This window comes from Camellia sinensis, chromosome 12 (genome assembly GCF_055761805.1).
Source record: "Camellia sinensis isolate YWXY chromosome 12, ASM5576180v1, whole genome shotgun sequence".
Classification (NCBI taxonomy): Eukaryota; Viridiplantae; Streptophyta; class Magnoliopsida; order Ericales; family Theaceae; genus Camellia; species Camellia sinensis.
The window spans coordinates 33,258,089-33,273,199 of NC_138972.1; the positions used below are offsets into that span (position 1 = coordinate 33,258,089).

The 15,111-nt window shown below is 36.5% G+C and overlaps 1 protein-coding gene across 1 annotated transcript in view; it reads right to left on the bottom strand.

Annotated features, from left to right (window-relative positions):
* The window catches only part of LOC114269820 (protein DETOXIFICATION 45, chloroplastic-like), a 39,927-nt gene extending 30,031 nt beyond the window's left edge, over positions 1–9,896 (bottom strand). Inside the window, exon 1 of the mRNA XM_082896770.1 lies at positions 9,317–9,896. Coding sequence (XP_082752896.1) covers positions 9,317–9,896 — 580 coding nt within the window. The remainder of the gene's footprint in view (positions 1–9,316) is intronic.
* Between the last annotated feature and the right edge of the window lie 5,215 nt (positions 9,897–15,111).

A 15,111-nucleotide genomic window follows, 5' to 3' on the forward strand; every position in this document is an offset into this window, starting at 1 on the left:
TCCAAATCATAATTTAAAAACAAAGTTGAGTTTTGAAAAATAAACCAATTGTTACCTAAATTTAAGAATAGTGAGAGAATTAGAGATTCAGATAATCGATTTAATGATTGTGTTCCTTTTTTTTTATAATCCAACTTACTAATTTCTAAAAATAAAAAAAAAGGACTAATCCTGTTTGGGAATCGGATTTAGAACTTTTTTAAAGTTAAAATTTACAACAAGACAAAATAGGCTAAAATAATCAATAAGACAAAATGTCACATCAAACCCATAATCATTTCACTTTTTCTTTTACAAATATCACATTCAATTACAAAAAAATCCAACCATCTTCTTAAATACAAAAATTTTAACTTACTAAAAGAGTTAAAAACTAAAATAGTATATTAAAATAACAAACTTTCCAAACGAGACTAATAAGTGCTTTGCTTCGAAGCCCAAGGACACAACGTTTCTTAGGTCTCGTTTGGCATAACAACACTTCTAGCCTAAAAGTCAAAAAGTTATTCAAAAAATCAAAAAACTTATAACTTATACAAAAAAGTCAAAGATTCACTTTTGTCTCTACTTTTTGCATATCTTTTCGTAAAAAATTAAAAAGTCATTCCAAACAGTGGGTTCGTTTGGTTTGTATTTCGGAAAAAATTTTGAGAAATTTTCTCTACAAATAAGTTTTTAAAAGTAATCAAACCAAACAAATTTTTCCAAATTTTTTTTTTCAAAACTTGTAAACCAAACAAGTTTTCCAAACAAATTTCTCTCTCACACACATCAAATCAATCACTTTTTCCAAAACTCTCTCTCAAAATAATTTTCCAAAACATCTTTTGAAAAAAACCAAACCAAACAACTTTTCGTACTTTTTATCCCTAAAACACATCTCTCTACCTCATATTTTAGTAAAAAAACAAAAAAATTACTAAAATAACCTGTTTCTAAATGAGACCTTAATATGTTAATTTTTGGAGCTAGGATTCCTATTAATCTCTGGAGTTGAGATTCTTGGAATTGTTTCAAGTCTTTTTCAATTATCTGAATTATTCATATTGTAGATTTTATTGACTAGATCATTCATGTAATAAAATTCAATTGATTGAATATTTGTAGCTCCATACCATAAGCACATTTATTTTTTCAAAAATAAATACTTAACATGATTTAGATAATTTTTTAAAAATAATTGGAACCTAATTTTGCGGTTAAGAATGTATGATTAACTTATTTTTTTTATAAATAATATACTTGACAAATCATATAATATAAACAATTCAAATTATTAAAAATAGACCTAAAAAAAACTCCTAAACCACTTTACAGAGGGATTGATCTGCTTGACGTGCAACCCTCTACCGCAGAAGGACTGATTGATGTGTCTTGCAAACAAGTGTCCCTAAGACACAACTAAAAAACAAAAGAATTAAAAATACGAGTCATTTTTTGCTAAATTTAATACACTTTTATTGAAATTAATACACTTTTAACATTTTTATATATATTTTAAGATACTTTTTACACACTTTTCAAAATTGAACAATGCCTAGCAGGTACTTGTTAGCTGTAACAATCCCGATCCGTAATTAATTAGTAATCCATAATTAACGATGTTAATTAAGTGATTAAAATAAATTATATGTTTATCGTGTATTTTGTATGTTATTTGGCTTTCTATCTGTTACTTGTAGAACTATCTATCTGGAATTCTGCTTTGATTTGAAAACTGAAAGCCTTATTGGCCTCCGAAACCAAAATTGGTTACATCAATATGTTATTCGGAATTTTTAGAATCATATGACAAATTTTATTAAAAACTGATTCAGTTTACTTAATTAAGTTGTGTTTGGTTGGCCAAATGTTCTAATTATTGTATTAAGCCACTATAATTATATAAACGTGACCCTTAAGCTCATTTGAGCTCATCTTTGCCCATTGTTGAGAGCAAAAATCTAAGATTGTATTCTAGAGAGAGAGTGAGTTCACTTTTAGAGTGAGAAAGTGTAGGAATTGAAGAGAAATTGAAGGCTTTGGCTTGAATTCTTCAAGATTGTGCTAATATCTAACTAATTGAAGACTTTAGGTAAGAATCTAATTTCTAAATTGTGAATCTAAGGCTCGGTTTGGAAGAGCTTTGAAAATATAATTATACCTCTTGATTTGCACGTGGTATTTGGTTACAGTTTTCAAAAATTAATTCCACATTCACTTTTGAAAACTCTTTCCACGGCGGGAAAATTTGGACTAACTGGTCATCCTCCCGGATGTTCGGCCGGTTGATCGGAACAGTGCAATTTATTTATTTATTATTTTTAACAATTGGCACCTATTATTTTTTATATTTTAAATAAACAAAATTTGGAATTTTTAAATTTTTTTATGAGTTTTGAATAGAATTTTAAGTTGTGTGTTTGGTTATGAGTTGTAAGTTTCTGTATCAAATATCATATGTCACATCAAAAATTTCCCACTCAATTCTAAACTATTTTCAAAATTCATTCACCAAATAAATTTTCCACACTCAAATCATAATTCCAAAACTTATAAACTCAAAATACAACTCTTATTCTCAAATCATATTTAGAAAATTCTACCAAACGCTATCTTATACTTGCATGTCAATAATAATGACATCACCGTTACATTCAAAAATTTTCATAGATATTATGGTTTATAGTAGTCTTGTCATTTTCAATTAAAACAACTATTATTATCCTCATAATTTCTAAAATGTCATTAACATTTCACTCTAATAATATTTTTGTAATTTTTTTTATTTAAAATATTTTCTTTATGTTTGCAAAAAAAAAAAAATTAAAAAAAATTCCAAAATCTAAGGAGGGCACGTGACCCCTCTGAGCCTTCACTCCCTCCGCCACTTGCAACACTTATATTTATTCCAATAATACTAAACAATTTCTCTATGTTTATAGTTTTTACCATTTTGGGTGCGGGTAGTGTGCATCTTAAAAATGAAAATAGAAGAATAAAAAATATAATATAGTGTTTTTTTTGTTTCTCAAAATATTAATTTAAAGATTCATTTGGCATTTGATTTTTGGCTAAAAAATGACAAAAAGATAAAATTGGCTACATAAGCCAATAAGATAAAATATCACATCCAAACCATAATTATTATACTTTTTCTCTCACAAAAGTCAGAAAAATAAAAAAAAGCCAAACCAAACGAGGCTAAAAAAGTCCTAACACAAAAAAGCCAACTAAAAAAGCCAATGCCAAACGAAGACTAAATGTATTTTTCTTAACGCAATAAGTTGAGAGCACAATGTGTCTAATGTGAGACCATAAATTATCTTCTTTTATTTTTGTGTTTTTTTACTCGAGGCCTCCATGCCAATACTATTCTCTCTTCTTCATTTTCTTTGAATACTAAAGTGGGAAGTTATTGATAAATCACGACGAAGAAGACAAATGGAAGGCTTTGTTTTTACATTGTGTTTGAATTAGAGGTGTTCACGGATTGGTTTCGTGCGGTTCGGATAACGGGTTGGACCCGCCCGATGGAGTGTGGGTTGGGAAAAAATGGAACCACGTCCGCCCGCAGTGCGGGTTGCGGATTGAATGGGTGGGTCATGCGGTTGTGCGGGTGATGTAGGCAGTTTGTGAATTAGATTTTTTTTTGAAAAAAATAAAATTATTTTTGTATTTCAATTGCAGTTGGAGGTTCTGTATGGGACAAAAATTAGACTGAAATATTTATAACTTTTTGCTTTGAATTTAGTATGAAATTCACACAACAAAATGAAAAAGATTGTAGTGTATATCTATAAACTTGTCCCTCGTAAGTCATATTTTCTGGATCTATATCATCTTGCCCACAACACAATACAATCAAAAGCATTTTCTTTTATTAAATAAAAGAAGCAAAAAGTTACAAAGCCATCACTATCAAACAAACAATAAAGCAAGTCTTGAGGCATGATTGCTATCTTACTGAACTCCATTGTTTTCTCATCAATCTTCCACCAATTAAACGCCGGGCCACGAGGGCCATTGCACAATCCAGCTAATACAAGTTGATCTTGACAAGAAACCAAGAATGAAAACAAAACCCCAGGAGGCCTAAGTGTCTGGACCTCACTCCAAAAGTGTTTGTTCAAATCAAAACACGAAACAGAGCATGAGCAAATCCCAAATACATAGTAGATCTTCCAGATCTGGCATCTCCAGATCTAGTTTGCGATTGGGCGACGGCGACACTGTGACAGGGAGAAGAGAAGAAGATGGAGAGACGACGGCGATGGAGTAAGGTTGATCTGCGAGAGACGACGGCGACGGTAGAGGAGATGAGAGAAATGGCGACGATGAGGAGATGAAAGAGATGGCGAGCAAGGGGCGAGAGATGGTGGTGGTGACGGTGACGGGGATGAGGGAAGAGAGAAGTAGGCGAGATAAGAGAGAGAGGGAGAGAGAGAGAGAGAGAAACCTAGATGAGAGAAAGAGAGAGAAACAGTAAAGGAGGATCAAAAAAATGAAAGGATCAAAAAATGAATTAACATGTAAAGAGATTTTTTTTTTTTTAAAACATAATCTGCGGATTATGCGGGCGGGTTTCGGATTTGCACGGATAGGGTCGGGTCTGACCCGAACCCGATTTTATATGAAAAAATAGATCCGCACCCGCACTATTTATGCATGCAGGTAGGGTCAGATTTGTGCGGGTAGGGTCGGTTTGGCGCGGGTTGTGTGGATCGGATAAACCGTTACCCACCCCTAGTTTGAATGGATCAAAGACTCACAATGGAGAAAAAAGTGGTTACAACACATACATTTATTTAGCTCAACAGTTTTCTCTTTTAACTTAACTTTCTATTTTCAATAAATCAGTGATCCAAATAATTGAAGCATTACTTGTAAAAACAAAGAGATGTGTTATGTTTTAGTGGCTAGGCACCCAGAAGAGAGTTTGGAATTGTTAATTATAGGGAAAATAATATGTCAGTATAATGTTAAAAAAATAGTACCAACTTTAAGCAAAAGTTTATAAAAGTGTCTTAGTGTTGCAAAGATTTTCATTAATTTAAGATTATTTATCTTACATTCCACTTAAATGATATTTTCTCTTAATTTGAGTACAGGCAGATGTCAGACTGGGTTGTTTTAAAGATTACTACTTAAAAAAAATTGTAACACCTCATGTTTTATTACTCGAATATCATTATCCAATCCCTGATTATAGTTCATTTCCATAATAATAAAAGCGGAAGCAAGAATAAATAGCTCAGCAATAAATGTTCTCTCTCGTATGCAAGATGATAAACTATTCAATTATAATAATTTATAACATGTGCCCTTAGGCTTACATAGAAGAAAATAAAACAAAACAAATAAATAAAAAGGGATCAACCCTTATTACAATAAGATGGCATTCCGCCTACAAGTAATAGACCCCGTGGTCAACAAATAAGGAGACTCTATGGTCTTGAACAATATTCCAAACTTCTCACTTGAAAAATAGTTAACAACGTGGGATGAAGACTAATGTCCAGTAGAGATCCCAGTGATTCTAAACAATAGTAAAATATAACTATATATGATCATGAATGCTTTAGCTCAATAAATATACATAGATAGTGTTGTTTTGCATATCCAAAATATACATACATACGTATACTTTTCTCAAAAGAATCGTTCTTTATCATTTCAAGAAAAATCCATTTTTCAGACCTTCATAACTCATTATTTTCAATTCAAAAGATTTCCAAACCGAAGTCACATCTCGAATATCACACACAATAACCATTTCGGCAACTCTATGACTCATCTTTTATAATCCAAATGATTTCATCACGTTGTTTATTTTCAAAATCAATCCACAATTAATCCTTTATACTCTCGTGCTACTCATTTACATCAAACAACACTAATAAACATAACAATTATATTCTCAATAGAATCAATTCACCTCATAACACAACTTCAACTATATTCTCAATACATATTTTCGTCAACAATAATCTCTACAAATATACACACATTAGCAATAAAATCTCATAATAAAATAAACAACTCAAGGTCTCGCCAAGCCCCACATTACCATCGTGGTCTCGCCAAGACCCACGTCTGCCTGCTTTACCGGTTGCTAGTCGGAAGGAACGCATTACCTTTACATAGCATAGCCTGCTTTACCGGATGCTAACTGGAAGGAACGCATTACCTTTACATAGCACAACCTGTTTTAGCGGGTGCTAATTGGAAGGAACGCATTACCTCTATATAGCACATCAGCCCGCTTTACCGGTTGCTAGTTGAAAGGATCGCGTTACCTCTAAATAGCACAACCACATTCCATAACACGTGCATCTCAATTTCCTTCCATCCATTCACATATAATTATGTAATTATGCAGTTATTCAACAACACATAAGGTTTCATATCAACCTATTTCACATCAATTCTACAACAAGTAATACCATCCTTCATCGATGGCCAAGGACAAAACCTCTAAGCATTTAATAGTAATAATATAAATTCTTATAAACAAGATAGTGTGATTCTCATAACATTTCCATACCTCAATATTACCATCGTTGTCTAGAGTTAGATTAAAAATTATACCATCTCGTAATGTCCACAATTGATTCCACTACTTTTGATCACCAATACTTACAACATAGACCAATTTCATGATAATCATTTACTTCATTCTCTCTCTACTTTCCATTTCTAGTTCACAATAATTATTACAATCATCTATTAATTACTTTTTAACTATCAAATTTTTCAATTTACCAATGACAATACCTAGCTCAACCATTCATAAACATTAACCCTTTTTCATATTACATAACCATCAAATAAAAATTAGGGTTTTTCATTTTAAACTTCATAACTAACTTTTAATAGCATCCATTCATCATATTAACCAAGACATCACAAGATCAACCATTTAAATTTCCTTCTCTTCCCATTTAACATTTCTTATTCACAAAAAAATCAACATGACTCAATATTTATATATAAAAAAATACCATCTTTTCTTTTCATTCTCATAAACATTAAATTAAAAATTAGGGCTTTATATTTCAACCATCATAAACATGTTCTATTAGCTTAAATTTCCATAATCAACAACAAAATATGAGATTAAACTATTTGATTCAAAACCCTAAATCTCATCTACATGTATTTCAAAAAAAATCACTTGTAAACTCATGTTTTTCATGCCATAAAAAGTACCACATATCCATCTATAGTGATATATTGAAAAGAATCAAAGAGATCCTTGCCTCAAAATATGAAGAAAAACAAATCTGAAATGCAAGCTTGCCGGATCAAGAATCCAAGACTACCGGTGTGAAAAGTGCAGCGGGCTCTCCAACTTCCATTTACAAAGATTGTGCAAAATCTCGCTCTAAGGACTTCCACTCTAAGCTCAAAGCTTGAGCAACAATGGTGGAAATTGGAGAGAGAGAGAGAGAGACGGAACCAACTCTCTGGCAAAGGAAAAGAAAATGAAGCAGAAGGAGGAAAGAAAAGGTAAAAAGGAAATGGGGTGGGGGCAGCCCCACGTGGGTTGCCTCTTCTTCTTTTTTTTTTTTTTTATTTATTTATTTACTTATTTTTAATTTATACATATATCTATATATATACATCAATTAAAATTATTTTAACAACATTTTAATATTTTGTAACATAAAATAATATAATTTGTCTCATCACAAAATATATTTTCCGTTTGATAAAACACACCATAAATTCACATTTCAAACATTTATAATACAATATAACAAATAATAACAACTCTCGAAGTGGTACTTTCCATTCATGTAGTTAAAAAGGACCAAACAATTAAACATGTATTACATGAGCCCAAATTAAATTGATTCTAAATTATGGCTCTTGAATTAAATTTCCACCCATGAACTAACTAAACATGCCCCAAATATATACAAAACTAAACCAAATAAGTTTTACCTCAAGTCATGATTTTAATATCAAATATCAACACAAAAATTCTACTGTACATTAAACTTAACACTGTTCAATTCTTAAATTTTCAGAAAATAAATACTCATGCGTAAACACTTCATAAAATTTTCGTCAGTGTTAGAGCTATACTACTATTTTTAAAATTTTACAAAAGCAAGGTCTTCAACTCGAGAGACACAAATTTCACCTCGAACTTGTGTAACAAATAAAGAACTATTTTTCAATTATCATAAACCCATTTACAAATGATCTTTTCATATAAAACAAATATCACCAATCACGGGGTGCGACAACCATTCAATTAAATTATGTAATGATTTAAAAATAAATAAATCCGAGTTATTACAAAAATTATTAATTTCAGCATCCATAAAAAAGTAGTATTTTTCAAAACAGAGAATAAACTACTGAGAAAACATACCCATAGTAAAACAGAGTGAGTCCGAAGATAGACAATCAAGACAAGAATAAATAAGTTATTCGGAATTTGGAGTCCTAGACCCTAGAGCATCTCCAGCCATACTCTCTAAAATGCCTCCTCAAAGTACACAGAAAACTACCTTCTTTATTTTGCCTAACTAGTTTAACTAGTGTACACTCTAATCATACTCTTCATTTTAGCTAACCAATCAAACTAACTTAACTAATTTTTAAAAGAAAACTATTATAAACATTAAGAGGAACCTCATTGAGTCGAATAAATTGATGACAAACATACTAGGAAACAAAGAAAGAAATCAAAGTGAAGCAAATGTATTAATTTAGGGTTCAAAGAGTTCTGACCTTGAAATCCAATGTTCAGACCTCTTGAATCTTCCTGAATCACAAGAAGTAAACTAAGCTTAGCGAGATCAAACAGAAGGGGAAGGGTTTCGTAGTGCAGGAGGTGGGTTGAGAGAGATCGTTGATGGGGAAGAATGGGAAAGGGAGAAAGAGAGAGAAAAGAGAAAGAGAGTCACCTGAGTTGGCGAGAACACACTTTGCCTAGCAATGGAGGCTGGCTACTTGTGGAGAACCAAAACGAGAATGGGCAAAATGCCTCACCATTGCCTCATGCGTTGGAACCCTAGAAATGCAGCTTCAATAGGCAAAATGCCTAATTCCCTCCGTTTGCCTCATGCGTTGGAGATGCTAAGCTCGTGCAGCAACCAACAATAAAGAAGTCATGAACCACATTAGAGAATTGGTAGCCCCTCATCATCATTTTGTCCAAACACTGAAACTAAGATCTCTTTGTAACATATAGCCCAAAGCCCAAGAGCATTGCCACATCCGTAGAACTCAAGATTTCTCATCTCATAGGTTTCATGGTTATACAACACTAGCTCATTCGTCTAACTTTCAAACAAAAGCTCCTCCTTCTAAAACTCACGCGGAAGAAAAACTTCTGGAAATGGATTTACTGTTATTAGTTTGGTCCAACACCCTTCATCCTCCATCACCCATATATCAATAATAGATTGCAAAATCACACCAGTTTGACAAAGGAACAGACCAATAGAATCACTGTACAATGAAAGAAACCCCCATTGAGGTTCAGGATGATCAGGCTCTTCTCTCTCTCTAAATTCCTCCAGCCGCATGTGAAATGAAAGGATCCTATGTTCACTATAATCCAAACCAGACAACCAATAATATGCTCTATTTATGCATGTGGCACACAAAGAATTATAGATATTACGGTCTTTAGGTATTGTAAGAAGATCGAAATGTCTCCACGATTCTTTACTTAGAGTGTATATTGCAGCAACATGATAAGGATAGTCTATATCATATGTTTCATCACCAATCCTTTTAACAAAGTTGCGAATCCAAATAATCTTGTAATCCCTAGTCAATGGGTCCAACCCAAATCTAACCACACTTGTAAGGGCATGAAAATTCAAGGGAAAGATAGGTTCAAGCACATGGAGGCGGTTAAACTCTCTCATAGCAGGGTTCCACAAAGCCATATGGTCATTGTTGCTATAATACCCAGGAATGTGCAACAAAAATATGTCGTCAATATAGCGATCCTGGCTTCCCTTTCTTTATTTGTTGTATCCGGACTTAGGTTCCATGGAGTTGGTTGTTGTGTATATCTTGTTTACATCCTTTACTCTTTGTATTTGAGTCTTGGGTTGTGTTGGGCAGGTTTGAAACAGGTTGGTTGAGCTTAGAAACCAAAAGTAGTTGCCCAGATTTTGGCCTGTCCGCTCGAGCGGGAAAATCCATCTCCCAGTATTTTTCTCTGCAGTATTGGACGCTCGAGCGGGCGTTTTGACGGTCGAGCGGGAGTTTGTGTGTGTGACGCTCGAGCGGGGACCTGGTTCTGCAAAAGTTTTGGGAGCGTGTATCCAGCGCTCGAGCGGCGGCTTGGACGCTTGAGCAGGAGTCTGTGAGTGTCGCTCGAGCGGGGGTTTCCACGCTCGAGCGGGGCGACGAGTATATCACTCCGAGATCCGACTTTTTGGATCACTTTTTCAACTCCATTTCTCTCTCATACTTTTCAAAAACACCATTGGAGAGCTTCTCTCACTAGAACCTCAACTTCTCGCTAGGTATTGATCTAGTAGGAGTGATTTCCTTACCTTGGGCCTTTACAAAAGTTGTGTTGATCGTCGAGGGCTACGTTTTGATCCGAGCATATTGAGTTTTGGAGCACTTTGAGTTTCGTCATCTTCTTTCTTTGAGCTCCGAATTTGAGGTAGGGATTCCTACTCACTCTTATGGGTTTTGACCTAGATTTTGAGCATGTTGTTTAGATGGTTTGGTTTTGGGACTTAGGGTTTCAAAAGTTATGAAAGAGGGTTTTGTTATTTTGATTCTTAAATGTGTAATTTGGGTTTCAAAATGAAGTTATTGTTGTTGGTTGTTGATATTTGAACCATTGGGTTAATATTGAGAAAATGGGAAGAAAGCCCTAATTTGTATATAAATTAATTGGTATAATTAATTTGGGAAAGTTATGGATTTGTGAAATTGAGTTGAATATAATGAAATTGGTTCATTATGAGATGGAATAGTGAAGTTGGATTTGTTAATCGCTCACTTTTGGAAATATGGATAAATTATCTGTTGATGCATTATTTATCTGTTTAGAAATAATTGCTTTGGGCTACCGGTGGAGGGTAGTCTTGATTGTTGTAGACAATGCATGATGATTAGGCAAACTAAAACTAATCAATTGGATGTGTCATAGAGTATGACGGTTGACAGAATACATTAACTTTATGTATTGATTGATTATGCATATGACCTATGTGTATATACGTTGTGTGTATGGGAGAAAATAGGGGATGTACTCCACGGTTTAGGGAAAGATGGGGGATGGACCTCTAAACCGGATACTGTATGGGAGAAGATAGGGGATGGACTCCGTTGACACAGCTCATATGCTTGTCAGCTAATGTGTTAATATAGCTCATATGCTTATCTATGGAAGTGTTAATATAGCTCATATATTTATCTGTTGAAGTGTGGATACAGCTCATATGCTTATCTGTTGGAATGTTGGTATAGCTTGTATGCCTATCTATCGAGGAGTTGATATAGCTAGTGTGCTTATTTATTGTGAAATAGGAAATGTTTAGTATGAATTACTATTAAATTGTTGGCCAGGTTCTGAGCCATAGTCATGAATTGAGAATGTGATAAGAAATGGAAAAATGAAAGGAAACATGGACATAGTTGCCATGCAATGAAAATGGTGTATGAATTGGCTTATGTGAGTCAAACATTTATCAATTGCTAATGTCTTAGTTACTGCTCATGTTGTGTTTAGCATATCTCTAGGCGTTGGCTCACCCTTTATGGGACATCATTTTTAGGTACAGGTAGCATGTCATCTCCAAGGACATAGCTTGGATGGTTCTAGGAGTAGAAGGCTCTTTTTGATTATTTTGTTTGTATTACATGTATTTCAAGCCAAGGGCTTATTTTGTATAGAGTTAGTACTCTTCTCTTTGTAACCAAGTGTTGACTTGGAAAGCTGTAAGCTTCTAGGGCATTTGCTTTTGTTGTTAACATGTAATACTGTTGTAAGAACTACTTTGATGAATAGAAAGGTGTTGATTCCTCTTATATCATTGCAAGTCTAAAATGATGGGTTTTATGCATTATTTTGAGGGCGTTACAACTTGGTATCAGAGCGTACCGGGTTCGAATACTTTGGGTACGTGGGAAGTGATTAGTATCACAATGGGTTTGTCTCGCTTGGTTAGAGATTTAGATGTAATGTTATGTGCTTATGTGATAACATGCTTATGTGACTATTTGGGTATGAGATTTAATTTCTAGGATGTTGATTGGATCCTTGGGTTTCTGTGAGTCTTGTGGGAAAAGCACTTGATCAATACTGTTTCTGACCGGAACTTTAGTAACGCCTCGGGACTATCATTATCCGAGAATGAAATTCGTAAGTGTTTATGTGTTTATGTGCTTACGTGGAGTGAATTACAGTTGTCCATGCATTAGAACGCGAGTGTTTAGTTTCGGCACATTTATGAATGTGCTAACGTCTTCGTTACCTTTATTAGGATGTCAGGACGAGGACGGGGAGGTAGGCGTGGTAGGCCTAGGAGGTAGGAGGTGCCTCTACCGGATGAGATTCCGGAACAGCAAGAGGGAGTTGGCCAGGCCAATGTGGCCAAGCCAGTGGGTCAACAGGCCATGAGTGCCTTGGCCCGAGAGATAGCAGGAGCTTTGGGTATTCTCAGAGCTGAGAATCAAGTTGCTAAGGTAGGGACTTCTTTCTTGAAGAGGGAGTTTTTCCGGTCTAACCCGGACGAGTTTGTTGGGGACCCGAAAGAGCCACTTAAGGCTGACGAGTGGTTGGAGCAGATGAGTAAGACGTTCGAGATGCTTGGCATCGAGGACGGAGCATTGAAGGTGACCTTGGCATCCTTCCAGCTTAAGGGAGATGCGGGTCAATGGTGAAAGTACGAGAAGAGCCGTGTTGGTGGTACGTGGGGGCCTTTTGTAGATGCCTTCCAGGAGAAGTTCTTGTCTTCAGCTGCTAGGGAGAAGCTGAGGAAACAGTTCTGCTAGCTTAAACAGCAGGGCTTGTCAATGGCCAAGTTTGAGGCTACATTTACCAGTTTGTCCAGGTTTGCACTTGAGGTTGTGGCGTCTGAGGAACGCCGTTGCTTTGAGTTTGAGCGGAAGTTAAGGCGTGGACTCAAGCTGAGGGTTGAAGGATCTTTCATTCGAGAGTATAGACGTTTAGTGGATGCTGCAGCTCATATGGAGCTTATGATGTAGGAGGAGGATGATGAGAAGCATAGAGGCTCCAAGAGGAGCCAAGATAGTCAGGGTGATGGCAGGAGACAGAGGGGTTTTAACCCTCGGCAGTCTCAGGGTGGTTTGGCTAGATCGACCTTTCCAATGCAGAGTGCAGGCTCCGGGAGAGGTAATTAGGGAGGCTTGACTTGTTTTACATGTGGCCAACTGGGTCACAAGTCTTCGGTTTACCCGCAGAAGGGAGGGGTCAGCGAGCTGCTTCTTCTTCAGCTAGACCTCAGGTCCAGAGTCAAGGCAGGGGCCAGCCTTTGTCTTGCTATCAGTGTGGTCAACCTAGGCACCTAAAGAGGTTCTGCCCACAGTTGAGTGCCACTTTAGGAGCGTCTGGTTCTAGGCAGACGCAGAGTTATCAGCCAGTTCAGTCTGTGCAGGCCTCGAGGGCCAATCCGGGAGCTTCGTCATCCCAGTCTGTGCAACAGTCTTTTGCTCCTAGAGGTGAGCAGGTGGATCAGGGGCCTACAGGGCGCGTGTATGCTGTTACCGCGCAGGACCTAGTACTGGCTCTATCAGTGGTGAGAGGTACCTTTCTGTTTTGCAACTCGGCTGCTAGGGTGTTGATTGATACGGGTGCATCTCATTCTTTTGTATCTGCTGCATTTGCATCTGTGTTGGAGTTGGAGTTGGCACTATTAGCATCTCCTATATGTGTTGTATCACCTGCTAGGGGTGAATTGATTTTGAAACACGGATGTAGAGGTTGTGTGATAGAGGTCACCGATCGTAGGCTTCCGTTTCCTTTTGTAGTTATGCCCATGAAGGGTTTTGATGTTATTTTGGGTATGGATTGGCTATCGTTATACCGGGCAGTTATTGATTACTACCGCCAGAGGGTCACGGTATGTACCTTGAGCGGGGAGTGTTTCCATTTCTTAGGGGATCGGGTTGGTAGTGTGTTGCCACCGGTTTATGATCCGCGAGAGCGGAGTGAGCTTAGTGGTCTACTTGCTAGCTTTATGAGTGGTGAGTGTGATGAGACCCAGATTGTATTGCCGAGGGTGGTTTGTGAGCATTCGGATGTTTTTCCCGAGGATCTCGTTAATTTGCCACCTCACCGAGAGATAGAGTTCTCTATTGATTTAGTGCCCGGCACGGCGCCGATTTCTATGGCACCTTATCGTTTTGCCCCAGCTGAGTTGAGTGAGTTGAAGATTCAGCTCCATGAATTGCTAGATAAGGGATTTTTACGCCCTAGTGTTTCGCCGTGGGGAGCACCGGCCCTCTTTGTTAAAAAGAAAGATGGCGCCTTGAGACTTTGTATCGACTACCGAAAGTTGAATCGGGCTACGGTTAAGAATAAGTACCCTATGCCCCGTATAGATGATCTGTTTGACCAATTGAAGGGTTTTCGTTGTTTCTCTAAGATAGATTTGAGATCGGGTTACCACCAGTTGAGGGTTAGGGAGGAGGATATTCCGAAGACGGCATTCCGTATGCGGTATGGCCATTATGAGTTTCTAGTAATGCCATTTGGGCTTACCAATGCACCGACAGTCTTTATGGACTTGATGAACCGGATCTTCCAGGAATTCTTGGATTGCTTTGTGGTCGTCTTCGTGGACGACATTCTTATCTATTCGCCATCTGAGGAGGAGCACGAGGAACACTTGAGAGTGGTGCTTAAATTGCTTAGAGCCCATAAGCTGTATGCCAAATTTGGGAAATGTGAGTTCTGGCTAGGAGAAGTCAAGTTCTTAGGCCATGTGGTTTCTGGGGAAAGGGTGTCTGTTGATACATCCAAGACTGAGGTAGTGCAAGATTGGGCACAGCCTAAGAGCATTTTTGAGATCTGTAGTTTTCTGGGATTAGCTGGGTATTACCGCCGGTTTGTGAAGGATTTCTCCAGGCTGGCTTCACCGTTGACTAGATTGACGCGAAAAGGGGTCAAGT